This window comes from Chaetodon auriga, chromosome 20 (genome assembly GCF_051107435.1).
Source record: "Chaetodon auriga isolate fChaAug3 chromosome 20, fChaAug3.hap1, whole genome shotgun sequence".
NCBI classification, from domain to species: domain Eukaryota; kingdom Metazoa; phylum Chordata; class Actinopteri; order Chaetodontiformes; family Chaetodontidae; genus Chaetodon; species Chaetodon auriga.
Window position 1 is genome coordinate 16,649,735 of NC_135093.1, and position 17,201 is coordinate 16,666,935.

The following is a 17,201-nucleotide window of genomic DNA, read 5'->3' on the forward strand; positions in this document are numbered from 1 at the left end:
TCGGTGCAAAAAAAATAGAATTGTCCGTTTGAATGTGGGATTGAAAAAAAAAAAGGTGATTAGTTAATATGCAATTAGTATCAATGAGAAGAAGTTTCTGAATAGATTCATACTCATGATCGGTAGGATGAATGTTTATTTGTACAGATGCCTGACGAGGACGACATGTTGAAACACTATTAATGAACCATGTTACATATGAACTGTATGCATGATGCCAGATTATGTTGCAATACAGGGAACACTTGTGAAAATCACCTCGTATGCTAGTTTTTTTGCTCGTTTAAGGTGAAACACTGCAGGTAGCAACACCAGGTACGCCGCTCGTCGGCTTGTTTGTCCTCGGCGACCTGCGACTCGACGGAAGGAAACATGCGGAGAGATGTTCCCCGCAAACACTGACGCTGAACAAGAGCAATGAACTGTCTTTAAGGTCTCATTGTCTTATGATTGTGTAATTAGTTGCTATTTCCAGGCTTTAAAATGGCAAGAACAAGGACTTCTGGCACATGCACAGCTTTCTGTAACTTCAAGTCAACAAAGCTCAATATTCAGTGCCAAAGTGTAAAATGAAGCATCCGAAGTGCTTTGGATTCATTCAAATGTACGCAAAGTGTCCTCTCACAAATACATTAAGGCGTTTTCTTCTTCTTCTTTGTGCTCCTTGGTATCTTTTATTTACATGAACTTAGTGCACAAACATTTCACAAAGGTTGCGGAGGTTGACGCTCAGGTGCGGGACTGCAGTGCCAGCCTCTGGACTGTGTCCGACAGGTGAGTCATGTCAGGCTGCTGGGCCTGGTGTTTGATGCACTCCAGGGTCCGAACCTGGAGCGGAAACACGAGACAGGAAGTCAGTACAGCTGCGTTCACACAGAGTATGTTCAGTGCTGTTGTTTGTCAAAGTCTTGAGATAAATGCTACTAATCTGAGCTGAGTGCAGCACACATTTCGATAAGTGCTGAGTGAACTCACTGAGATTCGGGTCTCACAGTATCCGTGTTTGTGGCTGAGGTTCCACAGGTTGACGGCCAGCTGGCTCAGCTTGTTGTTCCGCAGGTCGCCGTGAGACAGCAGGACACCGAACAGGGAAAAGGCCAGAGCGCCTTGACGCCGTGTGCTCAGCTGCAGAGGGGGCGAGAAGAACGTGTTAATGGACTGCTGCTCGTGACTGGAACACCGTGATTTAAGAAAAAAATGAATAAAAAAAAAAAGCATGAAGAGATGCTTCTCACCTCATCCCGACCGAGCGCCTTCAGGTGGTCCAGGATCTGTCCGATCAGAGTCTCACACAGCTTGTTGATCTCTGATAGGAACTTGGGGTCTCCCCCATAAAGCGTCTCATTGGAATCCACTGGGAGCAGGAATTGAGGGACAAGATCCATTTAGTTCAACAAATGCTTTCGAAGGAAAACCCCTCTCTAGAGAACTACAACTTAAAAAGAGATGAAAAGTAAAGCCTCTTGTACTGCAACACTTACAACCTGGTAATCTGGATGTACACAGAAAATAACTTTGGGATAATCCATAGAAGGGGATCAAGAAAATTATCGGAAATCTGGGAAAATCCTGAAGTTGGGGTTCAAAGAAAACATAAATTATATCTGTACGAACACAAAGAGGCGCAGTAGATTGGATTTCAGCGCATCAGAGATGTTTTTACAACGCTGTGTGTGTGTGTGTGTGTGTGTGTGTGTGTGTGTGTGTGTGTGTGTGTGTGTGTACCTTTAGGGATGGAGTAGAGGTAGGTTTCCTGGCTCATGGCGGCCAGCAGGGGCAGTGCGCTGACGTAGACCCGCACCTTGGCGTCGCTGTTCTCCTCCCAGGTGTAATCCTGGACCATGTTGAGCAGACCACGGACCAGGTAGAGCACGCCGTGCTCTGGATGGTCCTGCAAACACATTCCCACACACAGGTTAGCCCGTTGGTTTGGTACCTCACCTCCTTTGACCCCTGACTAAGCTGACTAAACAGAGGAAGCTGAATGCTTTGGATGCTGGATTCTGTTACCGGGACAACCAGCAGCGTAGACAGGAAGTTGTTGATGAAGTCCAGCAGGAAGCTCTCAGAGGAGCGAAGCTTCCCCTCCACGCTGATGGAGCGAGGAACCTCTGGAATAATACTGACCGCTGCCTTCAGGAAAGCATCCGCTGGAGGTGTGGACAGAAGGACGGAGACAGGGAAAAAAGAGGGAAGGAGCAAGGAAAGGAAAGGAGAAAAGAGATAAGGAGGGAGGAAGGAGAGAAGAAAGAGGAAAATGAGAGAGAGAAAATAAGATTTGCAAATGGTGGAAGAAAGGAAAGAGGTAGGAAGGAAGGACAGATGCAAAGGAAGAAGAGAGGTAACAGAAGAAGAATGTCAGGAAGTAATGAAACAAAGCCAAATGGACAAACCATCATCTCAAGACTTAAACCCAGAACGGGAACTGAATTTTTACTCCTGGCTTAAAAGCTGACAGGAAGCAGCTGCTCACCCTGAGACAGACACTGGTTTGCCAACGCAACCTGTCCAGAGAGCAGATAGAGGCTGAGACGACTGAAGATGCTGCTGAGAGACGGGATGGTGATGAAGCTGTAGGCAGCACACGCCTGGAGGAGAGGACACACAACAGAGCTTGAACTGGCAGCAGGCATCGGATCATGTTTCCTCCCTGTGTCTCAGCGGGCACTGCTGAAACCTCTTCCTGTCGGCGTGTACGGTGGCCTGCGGGGATCAGTAGTTGACTCACCCTGACGAAGGCTGCTGTTTTTCTGGAGTGACTCCCTCTCATCACCCGACTGGTCTCCATGGCCAGCTGGTTCACCGTCTGGAAACCACAAGGCCAACACTGAGGATCGCAGGTGTGTGTGTGTGTGTGTGTGTGTGTGTGTGTGTGCGTGTGTGTGTGCGTGTGTGTGTGCGTGAGCGTCACACAAACTAGACATGGTGATATATACTGACGTGAATGAGCTGCACCAGCACTGGCTCCAGGTTACAGAAGGTGGCTCTGGCCTCCACACAGAAACTCAACTGCTGCTCGAAGTCACGGCCAAAAGAGACCTGAACACAGACAGACGAGTGCAGGACGAGAGAAAACAGATCTTCTCTTACTCAATGACTGCATTGTATTTAATTTACTTATATGACATTTGACGTTTTGTCATATGGGATTGTGTCATCAAAATAGTCCCTGGTGACCACAAGAAAACCAACGTCCTATCAACGTCTGAGGAGTCTCACCATGCGGATGAAGCCGATGATCAGCAGAGCCAAAGACCTTCTCTCATCGTCCAGAGTGAGAGCGCTGCAGGAGAGAGAGCACACAGGAGACTGACTGAAGGCTGTCGCTGGGCAGATCAGGAGAGCAGCCGAAATATCTGAGCTCATTCACTATCTACATGAACAGAACTGGAACTAAGAGGAACGCTAGGTGCTGAAAATCACTGGACTGACTGGAATTAAAAGGAGACAGAAAGTCAAAAAAGTCAAATATCCTACTTGACGGAGTCGTGCATGGTCTTGCAGATGTGCAGCATGGCGTTGAGGATGACCGGGTCTCTGGTGGGCTCCACCTGGTGTCTGCAGGAGGCAGACAGTGAGAAGATGCCACTTTTTTTTGTCACAAAGCAAAATAAATGCCTTTAATGCATCGAGCTCTTACTTGATAAAGACCTCCATGATGGATCTGCAGACCTCCACCCTCACGCTGTCCTTCTGGAACATGTCGAGGAACGGCAGGAAACGCTCCTGGGAAACACAAACATTGGGGAACATTGTGGAAGTGTGGCCTCCAGAGTGCAAAGGTTTTGAGCTTGATGGTGGGTGCTCACCATGGAGAAGAGGACGGAGAAGTCGTGGAAGTAGGTGAGGATCTTCCTGATCACTGACTGCAGCTGGATTCAGAACAGAACAACGTTAAGAGTCAGCGCAGAGCAGATGACAGGAGCTGGAGACGGCTTGAGCTGCTTACCTGTGGATAAGCGTCCTCAAACGCCCGGTCAGGGGTCATGTGTTTGATGACGTCAGCCAGAACGGTGTTGACCTCACGTTTCTGAGAGCACGGGAAAAAAGAAAGGAAGGAGAAACTTTGACATTCTAAAACGTGTCACAACTCTCCTCCTCCTCCTCTCCGCTGGGCTTTACTCACTGTGAAGTGACGGCAGGTGAACTCCACCCAGATCTCTGCACAGTTGATGTAATCCTGAAAACCACAGACGACCACACGTGCAGTCAGACCCTGAACGTTTTCTGGGGAAAGACACAGAGCGGCATTGTTCTCACAGTACCTGAGGGCTGCGCACTTTGGTGACCACCTTCCAGGCTTCATTCAGGATCGTCAGCCTCTCGGATTCTGGAGGGTCGGCGCAGGCCAGACTGCGACCCAGAGACCCGAACAACAGATGCTGGAGAACAGACGACAATCAAGCTTCAACATTTACACCCATTGGATCACCTCGTTACATCTTTGTTCACGTCCTCTGACCTTCGGGAAGCCGGCCTCGTCGCAGTCTTTGATCATACCGATGAAGTCGGTGGCTCTGGCTGCAACAAACTCTGGCCTGAACGCCCTCATAACTGAATTCAGCAGCAAAGCACTGTGGGAAACAGGAACGAGGTGGATCGTTGCACTCAAAAGGACATTCTCTGTTTTTCACCACCATCATCTTGTCATCTTGACATTTACCCTGAACCTCTTGGTGGGGGCTGGTAACCACTGCGCTAAGTCCATTAATCTAATTATTGTTCTTTAAAGCACTCACTTGTTCCCCAGCTTCTTGCATCTCTCCATCATCTCCATTAGCAGAGGCTGAAAATGGAAACACAAACAGAAGTTTTGAGCGGGTAGGACTTTGGCACTGAAACTACTGAACGCTGACCTCTTTCAGATGGAATATTTCTGGAATATTTCCAGCTGAAAGCGCTCTGAGAACCACACGTGTGGCTGCGTGCCTCTGGAGCTCTGTAGGCGATGCACTGCAGGATCCAGTTGATGGCGGGTGAATAAAGCGTCAGGTACTCGGGCACCTCCACCCTCTGCAGGACCAGCTGGTTCTGGACGCTCTCCCCACTGATCTGCCGGAAGGTGCCGAGCAGGTCGAAGAAGTTGCGGTTCAGGCTGTCTTTCAGGTGGGGGGCGACTTCCATGCCCACCTGGAGGGAGAGAGCGATGTTAGCTCGGATGCCAGACCTCCGTTTTCTCCCTTAATAATTTTAAAACTGAAGGTTTCTCTGGTTACATACATGCAACTGGGAAACTGGCAAAATGTGACAATAAAATTTGCAAAGAATAACAGGAAACAACACACTTTGGAAGCATTTTTCTGGACAGAAACAGGCAGAGGAAATGAGCCAGCAGGAGAGAAAGATGAACAAAAAACAGCAGATGAAAGGTAAGAAGTGAGCACATCTCACCCTGCAGAGGTAAGCTCTGGTGTACGCTGCCACGAGGGGGTCTCCTATCCCTCTGATCATGGCTGTCAACCGAGGGAGCGTCTCCTGAATACCTCTGTGGAGGGTGAACGTGGTGTCATTTGTTGAAAAATCCTCTTACATACAAATCTAACTGGGACCTAATCTGGACCAGCTATTGGAACAAGCAAAGGCAGAACACAAGCTAAATTTACTGTACAGAGCTAATGGGATATTAGTGACTGATGAAGCCCATGAGGGTTAAAAACTCACGATTTGTTCAGGAAGCGGTTGCACTTGAGAATGGCAGCCTCAACGTATCTGTTCAGCGAGGTCAAAGAGTCAAATAGAAGAGACAACAGAGAGAGGGATCAACAGGCAGAGTCAGGACAGGCCTGACATCCTGGTCATCTGAGAGTGTCCTGGTGGTGGTAAAGGATACAGTCTAGGAATAAGCTCTCTGATGGAGGCGATCTTGAAGAACCAATTGAGGCACGTCTCCTTGGCCGTGTCATTCACATCTTCGACTGTGAACGAGTCTGAGGAGGGAGGAAAACAAGCAGACGTAATAAATAACCACAGCGCCTCGTCAGAAGCTGGAAAAAAAGCCCAAATGCTATAAACCTGAGTGTATCGACGGAGCCAAATGACCATCACATCCATACCTGGGAGGGGTCTTGGGTCTGAACACATGGTCCAGATTCTATCGTACACCAGCCGGCCTACAAACAAAGTGAGACCAGAGTCAGAAAACCTGCACTGTTTCTTCCTGAACTGAGAGGAAGAAGGCTTCTCTACGCACCGAAAGTGTCGAGGATATCAGTGATGAGAACAAACTTGCTGGGGTAGAACTGGATCACAGAGGTGTCGGACAGAAGCTTCGAGCACTGGAACAAACACCGCGGATCAGTGCTAATGATTCCACACACAGAACAAGAGATTTTTCCTCGTTATTTTGGGGGTTGAGTGTTTTCAACGGTTGGCTTACCTGGATGACGATCTTCAGGGCTTTGACCTTCTGGTCAGAGGCCCAGGCCTCCTTCAGGGACTGGTTCAGCTCTTCGATGCGGTTGGCGTAATCCTGCTGGGAGAGGTTCAGCAGCTCTCTCTGGGAGCCCTGCACACACGCACGCACGCACACACACACACACACACACACACACACACACACACACACACACACACACACACACACACACACACACACACAGGCAAGCAGGTCCACAATGCATCCATGGATTCACTCTGCTTTGCTGAAGGGCTGTTTACGTCAATAAAAATCTATTTTGTTGATGAGTTTTGCAAGAAGAGGTGGTTATAATGTATGTACAGGATTTGTGTGCATACCACACAAATGACAGAGTATTTGATGACCACTTCATCCACACTCCACCCATTCAGCTACACAGGAGCACGCGTACAGCACAGACAGATTCAAGCCTGCTCCTACGTGAGCTTTTGGACAAAAACGCACCTCCTCCAGATCATCCAGTTCCTCCAGGCGAGTACGAACTTTCTCTGAAACAGCTGATCCTGGACTGGGAGCCTTTCCTACAACGACAGCAGGAGGGATTTGTTAACTTTTGACCAAAGGAGAAACACACACACAGCCTCTGCATTGTTTTCTAGAGATTACTTAAAGCAGTACTGGCTGATTATTTTTGCCACTTTGGGCAGCACAAGGGTCCATAAACACAAAACTGATGTTTTATTGCTTTACACAGTTGATAAGGCTAACATGATTTGGCCTCCACCTACTCCTTCACTATGAGCAACCCCAACCCCACACTCACACAGTCACTTCATCCATTCTTCATATGAATATATTGATAATAGCAAATTTAATTGTTTTCCAAATTAAACAGATGAAGCCTCAGATGTTCATGCAACGGGTTTGTGCTGTTAAGTGAAGAACTCATGACATTATTAGAATGAACACAAACTCTTACCTTTGTCAGAGCCCATGAAAAGATTCTGTGAAGACAAAGAAATTGGTTTTATTTTCTGCACATGAAGGCTGATTGAAGACACTGCTTTAGTTTATATTAACAGAGCTCGGTCCTTGCTGTTATGATGGAAGATGACTCACAATTGAGAGTTTTTCGGTGGTGGTGAACCTGGCCAGGATCTCCCCTCGTTTTGACGACCAGTGCTCAAAGTCTGGTCCGACTGCCTCCTCCTCCTTCTCCCTCTTCTTCCTCCCCAGGTCCTGAAAGCACAACATCTCTTCTTAGAAAACCAGTTATCATCTTCTGTCCACTGCTTTTGTGTGTTTGTCTGAGTATTTCCTGGTCTGTCTGCGGTGTGAACGCACCCCCGTGGAGGCGCTGTGTGACATGGCGGGAGCCTCGCTGGCTGAGGCAGCAGCAAACATGGAGAGGGGGTCGGTCCCATCCAGCATGGAGCTGAGGGGGTCTGCGGGGGCCGAGGAGGAGGAGGAGGAAGACGAGGAGGTGCTGCCTTTACGGGCCCCACGGCGCGTCTTTGTATCTGTCACCTGGATGGAGTGGAGGGGAGGGAGAGCGGAGATGTTAGAGACTGTGATGGAGTAACTGATCCAGATGTTGATTGATGCATGTGTGCAGAGCAGACAGTGGTGTCTGTGAGGACCCTAAACACGAGGAAGACAGTGATATCAGCAGATGGTCTACCATGATGGGTTTGAGGGGATGGTAGTCTCCAAACTCCACCGGAACCGCCTCAGGACGACATCTCTGCTGCTCGGCCTCATAGTTGCGCCCACGGGAACGCCTTGATACACAGCAGACAGACAGGAGAGCGGACCAGGTTCAGCTGTTTCTACTCACATCCTTCCAGAGGGTCGTGACACTGTTGCTGATAACACTGTTTGTGTTTAAGGCATATCATTGCAGTGCTTCTGTCTTTAAGAAAGCACATCTGCGATCATGCCTTAAAGACAAGGATGGAAATCTGTGGTGGCAAACACACCCAGCTGTCATCGAGGCAGACAAGTGTCAGCTCAAGACAGAGATACTACTTATTTGTCAGACTCATCATATGTTAATAACAAGGCGCTGGTATCACTCGCAGGACTAGTTTTTTGTACATACACATTCAGATCTAAACCTGAAAGTGAGAGTGCTACAAGACCTGTCTAATATCTCTGACACATCCTCAAAGTCTCCGAGCAAACCACAGCCAAAGACGGCATTTCATAGGCATAATAATACCTCGTAATGTTATGTTGAAAACTCACAAGGAGTTGCTGTTTCATTTAGGAGGCTAAATTAATACTTGAGATCGCGACGCGCGCCTTTGCATTGCATGTTCTTTCTCAAACTTCGTTTACTATGAGTGTATACACGGTTAAACCGATTTATGTTGATACGAGAGAGTTTTTAATGAGTAATCATCGTCTTACCACTGCACCGCAGCCATTTTTCTGCCGTCATGTGACACCTCAGTACTTCCTGGTTATGCCGCGTTTTGACAAAACACTTCATGTGAGCGCTCTGTTCTACTTTTTGCTGCCACCGTAAGGACTACTACTGTCAATACGAATTATGGTGCTGTTCTGCCATTTGTAACTACAACAGCGTCAAATGGGCGACATTTTAATGAATCGTAACAGCAACATACAACTTCATTTCCCAGGAGACATTGCGCGCCCTCAAGCGAACTACTACCAAAGAGAGGCTAAAAACGAAGAGTCCCACTTTGGGTTAAATTTTCAGGCACTGACTAATCATAGAGGAACTTTCTGTTGTCTAACGGATTACTTGGAGCAAATCAACCACACTCATTTGCGCTCGGTGGATTATTGGTTTTCCTCCACAGCGACATTTCACTTATAAAGACAACTTTCACCGGCGGCAACGTAAGCCTACCGGAAGACATGTTTGTTTGCTGTCGTTAAACGAAACCTCTGTTCAATAGACAATCTTTGTCAGCACCGCTGCTCTTGGCTGCGGGTGAGCAGCCGTCAGTGTGGACCTTAGCTAACCATTTAGCCTGAACATGACCTGACCGTTGTACCGCAGGCTTGTCCGCCCAGTTCACCTGACCAGGTACAGCATGTCAATGTAAAGTTTGGTTGGAGTTGGGTACTGTATTGTTTTAAAATGACTCTTAACATGGGCAGGTTGAAGGTGGCTGGAGGCAGCTAGCAGTTAGCTAACCTTAAAGCATGAAATATTGTAGCTAAATGAACGAATGCTTTACAGTGTGATTCAGTCGGTCGGTCAGTGTGAACGAGCTTAATGTGCCATTTGTTTCATTCTTTTATTTCACCTCGACATAAACGATATCTTGTGAACTGTCAAAAGCAAAACGCCACGTTATACAAGTAACGGTAATGCAAGATCTTTTTGTCTCAGCACTTGTATGTATGTTGTGGGTGTGACACAGTGCCTGATCCAAACTACAGGACAGGGTGATATAATCTGAGGGACAAATGATGACCAAGTGGAGGGATTTGATTTCTGTTCATTTTACTCTACTAGAACTGTAGGTTCAAAACATTGCTTCACTTGAATGTAAGGTGTTAGACTGGGCCAATAAATATAAGATTATAGTAGAGTTTCTATTAACAAAGGTTGCGTTGATGCTTAAAGAAATGAAAACAAAAGATTTTTGGTTGAACAAACACGACCTTAATTTCACTAAATTATACGTGCCATAATAATATGATGATATATACTACATCAGTGTGAGTTTAGTTTGTCTGTCTTCCACACAGCTGTAGAAAATGGATTTGCATTGTATTGCATTTGTCAGTGTCCACAGTGTTCTGGGGGGGGGGGGGTGCAGATTATCTGTCCATCATTGAACAACACATCACCTTGACTCAGGGTGCAACCTAGGCAGGGATTTCACTGTGTCTTTCTGTTAGAGACAGACTAACATCCAGATCAGTCCTCATCATTTGGGGGGAAGACCAGCCCGGCTGTGACCTCACAGACGATTCTGCTTCAGTGATCTGCTTATCTCGAGAAATCGGCCTTTTGTTTTCCTCGAGATAACGAGATAGATTAACCTGCTGTCATGAGAAAATGAGCTTTGTTGACTCGAGATAACGAAGAAATGAACTTATGATTTCGAGATTAACAGTAAAGCAGTTAAGGGTACGGCTCCTCTCTGCTCCTGTAGTTTACGCCCCATTTCAACCCCTCTAACACGCAGAATGCACATCCAGTGTTTGTGAGCTCACGTCCAGAGGAGCTGCTTCATTGGTCTGAAAAGCAGTGACAGACGAGTGACTTCTGTCTTAATGTCGATCACGTTGAATCACTTTATGAGTCTTAAAGCTCAGATCAGCAGACACATCGTCCTCCTCTTCGGCTCGGAGAGACTGAGACAGCAGGACGAGGCAAAGCTCATTACAGCGAGACGCAGTCCTCTTCCCTTCCTCTAAGACCAGATTTAGGACAGCGGGTTGCCATAGCGACAGCAGCACCCTGCCGTGTGCCACTCTCTCATGTTCTTACTGTCTCTGCCAGGTACAGGACGTGGAAGTGAACGTCACACCTTTAAAGGTCCTGTTTAGTCAGCCAGCAGTCCGTCTGTGTGATGAGCAGAGGTCTTCAGAGGAGGGGACGTTTCTCACAGTTACGTTCTCCTCCTCTCACATCGTGATATTGATTTCAGTTCAATTCAACCTGAAACTGCTTACTGAAGTTTTCTCTGGAAGAACGAGCCTCTTCCTGATGTTTGACATCACAAATTCAAATGGAAAGTGTAGAAAGTGTGAGGGGTCTCATTTGTGTGGAAGTTGTAGGATCGGTCTCCTTTCTGTGTTTTCTGTGGTAGAAAGTGAGTATCTGTGGGTGTTGGACTGTTAGTCAGACAAAATGAGCATTTTAAATGTGCCTTGTGTGCATTTTTGAAAATGTATACACTGATCGATTAATTGAGAATATAATAGGAAGACGTGTTGATAACGATGATGGATAATCCTAAATTACAGCTCCAGCCTCATCGTCAGAGCAGGATCAAATTATTTAAATGTAGTAAGTCAAATACTGTAATTGAATATTATCGTACCAGCTTTGTGATACTGGAAAACGAGAGTTAAAGGGTAACTATAATTAAATCAGGGCCATGTGTTACGCTGCAGTCATTGCAGCCCGTTTCGTGGCTGTCAGCTGAGGCGATCGACCGATTCAAACACTTTTTGTACCGAGTTCTGAATGTAGAAAAGAAAGCAGCAGAAAATGAAAACTGATCAACCGCTTTCAGTTATTTTTAAGAAAGCCAAACATTATCAGAAGTTAATCCCTTAACTTCTGAAATGTGAGGATTTTCTTTTTTTTGTCATGTGAAGGAAGAGTTTTATTAATTAAGAAACAGATCTTGGATTTAATGGGAATTATTCACTATTTTCTAACATTTATTGACAAAATCATTTTCAGATTAGTCATTTATGGAAATGATCATTATTTACAAAACATGACTCTTGTTTTTTTTTGTCATTGTGAACATTTTATCCATTTCTGTCCTGGCAGTAACGGGCTTTCCACACATTTGCGTGGAGTAATTACACTGATGTTGCAGAATTAAGGTGGTCATCATTTATTGATGTTGCACCTTTTAATGAAGATAGAATTTCCCACCTTGACAGATGGGACATGTCTTAGACCTCTTGTGTGTGTGTGTGTGTGTGTGTGTGCGTGTGTGCAAAGCAGTAATATTGAACAGTTTTCAATGGTCACATGTCCAATCAAGTAGCAGCTGATGGCAGAGAAAGAGGGCAGCTTGTCTGCAGGCCTCACTGTTACTGTCCACCAAAGGTCCTGGATTAGCATGTCTCATTATTAATGCCATGCTATTTTGGAGAACCTGAACAAACCTTATCTGTGAAACCAATACTCACTTTCATGAAATGATGCCCTGGATCAGGTGGCCGCTTTATTTCCTTCTTAAGACATTCATCCCTTTGCATTTCCCTCTTACAGGGTTACCACTCTGCATCTCCCATGTAAGTTTCTAAGAGGCTGCTGGCCTGCAGATCTGGATTTGCTGTGAATTATTAAAAAAGAAGTTAATTTGCAGGAGCTGATGGGCGGAGGACATTACCTGATAGCCCCTGTGCTTCTTTTCTTTGACGGGCATGTGTTGCACAGAAGATGCTGTCACCCACCTTGAATGACTCGTGCTTTCTAGGAAAGGAAGTACTTTTAAAGTGTGGGGGTCCGGCTCGCTGCCTCGTGGCAGAGATGACCATGGAAAGCTCAGCGGTCATCAGGCTGCGCTACGAAGAGCTGCTGTTCTACGCAGCCTGCGCGTCTAACTGCTGGTGTGTGTGTCTGTGTGTCTGTGTGTGTCTGGAAGGCAGAGTGTGCAGGAGAGGGGGTGGCGGTGGTATGCGTATGGGCAGCAGCTGGAGGTGGCAGCTCTCCCGGGCCATGCGATTAGCGCTGCGCTGGTGCCGGCTGTGCCACACGCCGCGAGGGAGCCGAGGCGGGGGGGCCAAGCCGTGGCTCGGCGGCAGGTTTTCGGAGCTGTGGAGCTACAGCAAGCTGCTGCTCAAGTCGCTGTACTTCAACAGCCTCAGCAACTCGGACACTCTGCTGGACTGTGCGTTTGAACCCGTCTACTGGATCGTGGACAACGTGACCCGCTGGTTTGGAGTGGTGAGTCGCTGGATTTCTGTTCTGGATGTTTCTGCTCTCCTCTCTCCTGGCCTCCAAATGTTCCTCCTCGCTCTCTCTTGTCTTTCTCTCTCAGGTGTTTGTCTGTCTGGTCATACTTCTCACGACCTCAGTCGTCATCATCATCTATCTGTTCGTCCTACCCACCATCCTCAGCACTTACCCTGTGCACTGGATCGCCTGGCACCTCTGCTGCGGCCACTGGCTTCTCGTCATGGTGGTCTTCCATTACTACAAGGCCGTCACCACCTCCCCAGGACACCCGCCCAAGGTACCCAAGTCCTCTTAGTGCTGACAGCTAAGTGCTGGTGGAGCAAGATTTCTATCAGCTGGAGTCTAAAACATTGTGTGCATGGTGGTCGTCTTCTTCTGTGGCACCACAACGTTCCACATTGTCCTCTTAATTTTTGTTTTTGTATTTATTTTAGGACAAAGTTCATATTCCCTCAGTGTCTATCTGCAAGAAATGCATCACTCCAAAACCGGCCAGGACGCACCACTGCAGCATCTGCAACATGTAAGACAACTGAACAGTAATCCTTCTGTACAGTCTGTCATTTTTCTGTCTCTTTAGTCCTTCATGGTGAACTGTCTCTGTCACTTTAAAGGTGCGTTTTGAAGATGGACCACCACTGTCGTATCCTTCTAACAAGGAACACATCAGAAACCCCAGAAGAGAATGCATGAAAAAAAAAATAGATAAAACAGAATTTGACTTTTTCTGCTTTTTAAATGCTTTGTGTTTCTTTCAATTCCCACTCTTTGCAAATGGACCTGAACATGTTTTCAGCTTGGTTGAACAACTGCGTGGGCCACTTCAACCACCGCTACTTCTTCTCCTTCTGCCTGTACATGACGCTGGGCTGCATCTACTGCAGCGTCAGCAGCAGGAACCTGTTTATGGAGGCCTACAGTGCAATTGAGGTGAGTCAGGGCTGCAGATGAATTTGCTCTTTTCATGAGGTTTTGTGAAGAGTAGAGACTGTTCACTTGAGGCGAGGAGCTGAGATGAAATGTTCCGTACAGTGGCACCTGCCAGACGGTATTAAGAAGGCAGAAGTGGAGCTCAGGTGAGAAGTGAAACAGGAGACGTGGAAAGGATCTTTGCTTTCTGCTCTCATATTTATCTGACCGGGGATGGTCTCATCTCAAAGCTGATGGTGCAGCAGCTGGTAAACAAACAACTCAAGGCTTCGAATACAGCACCCAAAGATCACTTAACAGGATCAGGATCCCGCATGTTAGACTTGTAACTTACCCATATTGTAAGTGGCCTTCTGATCCCGTGCCAGGATGACCTCACAAAGCAGCGAGCTAAAGCATCCTGGGATCAGACCTGAAAGTGAAATGTTCTGTGTGCATCTGACACCAGTATGAACTCTGTCTCCTTCAGAGTTACTATCAGACCTCTCCTCCAACCGGCACCTTAGGCGAGACCACCGCTCACAAGAGCGTCATCTTCCTCTGGGTGCTGACCAGGTACTGAACGCCTCAGCGCGTATTCTCCAGCTGTCAGAGAAAGGTTGACAACATCAGGCAGGCAGCTCAGGTTGTACTGTGTCCCCCTGCAGCTCGGTGGCAGTCGCTCTGGGAGGTCTCACCCTGTGGCATGTCATACTCATCAGCAGAGGGGAGACCAGCGTGGAGCGCCACATCAACCACAAGGAGACCAAAAGACTGCGGGAGAAGGGGAAGGTACACACACGCGTGTATACAGTCAGTACTGAAGCACTGCGGGCTTTGTTCAGGGCACATGCTGGTTTTCACTGCGCAGAGCACTTAAAACACAAAAAGCTTACATAACGTTATTCACTCTGCGAGTGTTTCCTACAGAGCTGTTTTCTCTCTTCTCACGCAGGTGTTCAGAAATCCATATCATCACGGTAAAATGAACAACTGGAAGCTACTGTTTGGTGTTGAGAGAAGGAGGTGAGTTCAGTGTAAAAATGTTCCAGTCATTACAAATTCCATTCTATGGAGGCGAAAGCAGGAGCAGTTTAATACCACAGTGAACGCTCGCTGAGCAGCTACAGAAACACAATACATGGATCTGTTTACAGAGCAGCCATCAATCCCATGTCGCTTCATAGACAAGTCAGTCGATAATAATGGCAACCGCAGTCTGACTTGATGCTGATGTGTGAGTGATGGAGGAGAGATTGCGGTCAGCGACACGTTCGGTTTCTTGCTCCCTGCAACGTGTTTTCTCACCTGACAACCTGGTGGATACTCCTGCTTCTGCAAACTGAATTCTAAAATAGGATTAAAGCAACTTTCCAGCCACATTTCAGGTCGTTTGTTCCTCTGCTCCTCAGTCACTGGTTGACGCGGGTCCTGTTGCCGTCCAGCCATCTTCCAAACGGAGACGGCATCATGTGGGAATGCACCTTCACCAGAAGGGACCCCATGGCCATCTGACCTTCATCCTTTCACTCGAAACCAAAAACGTCGGACCTGCATTTACACTACAAGCAGCGTGAGCGGTGTCACCTCATCCGTTCTGGTCTGCTGCTGCGATCATTTGATAAGGAGAAAGAAGCTTTGGAGCTACAATCAAAGAGTTTGTCCTGCGTTGGTATTTGCACTGCTGGACGTGGGAACCGTGTGGATGTAAGCACTAGTGACTCGTCTTCATATCATGTTCCACCTGTCGGCAGGCGACCTGCAGCTGCAGCACTGTTGATTCACATAATTTCAAAACGGTGCTGCTGGTCAGCATCGCTGTCAACACCAAACCTCTTCCTCCTTTGTCCCAGCCATCCGTAAAGACTGGACTAAGACTTTTTGTGCATTACCTGGACTGAAACCCTGCAGCCTCTTTTGATGCGTGTGTCAGCTGAGCAGACGGACGGGCAGAGGGCAGTGTTCTCTGAGAGGTGCTATGTGGTGCATTTCTAAACATCACTGCAGCACATTTCCACTTCCCAGACGCTCTGCTTGCCTCGTATTCTAAGCGGTTTTCTGTCTTTACCCAAAGAGGTAAATATGACACTGTTTTGTTTACCATTCTGCTTTCACTGTTTCCACCAGGAACTTTACAGCTTTATCCCATTTGGCGGTCCTTATTCGTGCCGTAGAGACGTTCAGCAGATTTCCCTCCAGATTGGACTTGCTGGCTGGTAACATGAAACTCAGATTGACGGTCTTCTCAGGTTTCACTGTCATGCACTGTGCTGGCGACAGCTGTGGACAGAGGCGTTTTCAGGCTCGACATACATGCGTCTCATCTTGTGAATACGGTGTCTCAGGAACACCTTGAGGGAATTCCTTCAAATTTGGCACAAACGTCCGCTTGGACTCATAAAACTGATTAGATTCTGGAGGTCAAAGGTCACCGTGGTCTCACAAAACACCAAAAACTAACCACTTTGATTGAACTCCTTCAAAGCCTTCATTACATATGAGTGTGGACAGACATGGACGTGAACTGCAGCTTGTCTGGCTGGCGGAGGGATACAGCCGCGAGGTGATAGTTCTACTTTTACTGTTTTAATGTGGCAGCAGGAACGTGTTTGTGGTTCATTGATGAGAAAATGCAAAACATAGCACCATTAATAAGAGATGCCCTATTGATCACTGCGTCCATGTTTAGAGGTCTGAGCCTGAACCTCGCCTGTCTTTAAGAGGTCTGTACTTTTCATTGTATACTAACTACAATAACTGTTTGCGTCTCGGGCTGAGGACAAATCCAAGTTTCTTACTGTGGCAGAGGAAAGCCATGAAATGACCTGTTGGATTTTAAGCTTTCCTGCTCTGCATATTTATACCTGTGATGTTTTGCTGTTTCTGGGGAGCGTGTTTGAAGCTCTGCTCTGCACTGATGATCTGATGAAGAGCGAAAAACCAAGATTTTAATTCACTTGTCTTAAATTTCTGGCTCGGATCTTTTCCTTATGTGCCAGTTTAGGAAAAGAAAAAAAAACAAACTACTTTTATCGTGTTTTTTTCGCTGACACTGATGATGAAATACAGCTGTGTGCCTTCTTTGTTCACCCTTTAAAATGAGGCACATGTAATTCAAGATTTCTAATTCCCGCTCCAACACGTTCAGACTCGACTTAACGATAGATGCGTTGGATCTGCAGTTGCCATAGAAGCATGACGAACATCTGTGATTATCATTTGTGACCAATGGGAGCTGTGCTCCAGTTGACTGTTTTTTTTAAAATAAAACACTTGTTTGATATTTCCAGCGTTTTCATT

The 17,201-nt window shown here is 46.9% G+C and overlaps 2 protein-coding genes across 3 annotated transcripts; one reads left to right on the top strand and one right to left on the bottom strand.

Annotated features, from left to right (window-relative positions):
• Positions 1-127: 127 nt before the first annotated feature.
• Positions 128-8,808, bottom strand: vps35l (VPS35 endosomal protein sorting factor like). The gene is made up of 30 exons (XM_076759608.1): positions 8,771-8,808; positions 8,040-8,139; positions 7,703-7,885; positions 7,478-7,597; positions 7,338-7,362; positions 6,863-6,939; positions 6,377-6,505; positions 6,191-6,275; positions 6,054-6,110; positions 5,831-5,927; positions 5,662-5,709; positions 5,392-5,485; positions 4,930-5,130; positions 4,740-4,786; positions 4,463-4,574; positions 4,266-4,382; positions 4,127-4,180; positions 3,950-4,030; positions 3,810-3,872; positions 3,641-3,726; positions 3,478-3,558; positions 3,220-3,283; positions 2,941-3,039; positions 2,729-2,806; positions 2,474-2,588; positions 2,011-2,150; positions 1,726-1,891; positions 1,236-1,354; positions 976-1,125; positions 128-828 (listed from the first exon to the last, which is right to left on the bottom strand). The coding sequence occupies exons 1-30, from the start codon at positions 8,785-8,787 to the stop codon at positions 730-732; spliced, it is 2,904 nt and encodes a 967-aa protein (XP_076615723.1). The 5' UTR covers positions 8,788-8,808; the 3' UTR covers positions 128-729.
• Positions 8,809-9,294: 486 nt separating this feature from the next.
• zdhhc16b (zDHHC palmitoyltransferase 16b) lies at positions 9,295-17,189 on the top strand. Of its 2 annotated transcripts, none has more exons than XM_076759331.1 (10): positions 9,295-9,416; positions 12,679-12,980; positions 13,075-13,269; positions 13,427-13,515; positions 13,607-13,635; positions 13,789-13,922; positions 14,392-14,477; positions 14,570-14,693; positions 14,857-14,927; positions 15,314-17,189. In XM_076759331.1, the coding sequence occupies exons 2-10, from the start codon at positions 12,711-12,713 to the stop codon at positions 15,414-15,416; spliced, it is 1,101 nt and encodes a 366-aa protein (XP_076615446.1). In that variant the 5' UTR covers positions 9,295-9,416; positions 12,679-12,710; the 3' UTR covers positions 15,417-17,189. The 2 variants fall into 2 exon arrangements, with proteins under 2 accessions (XP_076615446.1, XP_076615444.1); XM_076759329.1 differs by having other exon boundaries at positions 12,683-12,980.
• Positions 17,190-17,201: the final 12 nt, after the last annotated feature.

Bases quoted from the DNA above. Each gene is read 5' to 3' on its own strand.
- vps35l (XM_076759608.1), bottom strand. The intron at 5,928-6,053 runs GTATGGATGTGA...CTCCCTCCTCAG, and splicing joins AGACCCAAGACCCCTCCCAG to ACTCGTTCACAGTCGAAGAT. The intron at 1,126-1,235 runs GTGAGAAGCATC...CCCCCTCTGCAG, and splicing joins AGGCGCTCGGTCGGGATGAG to CTGAGCACACGGCGTCAAGG.
- zdhhc16b (XM_076759331.1), top strand. From the start codon at position 12,711: ATGCGTATGGGCAGCAGCTGGAGGTGGCAGCTCTCCCGGGCCATGCGA. The intron at 13,636-13,788 runs GTATCCTTCTAA...ACATGTTTTCAG, and splicing joins GAAGATGGACCACCACTGTC to CTTGGTTGAACAACTGCGTG. The intron at 14,928-15,313 runs GTGAGTTCAGTG...TCTGCTCCTCAG, and splicing joins TTTGGTGTTGAGAGAAGGAG to TCACTGGTTGACGCGGGTCC.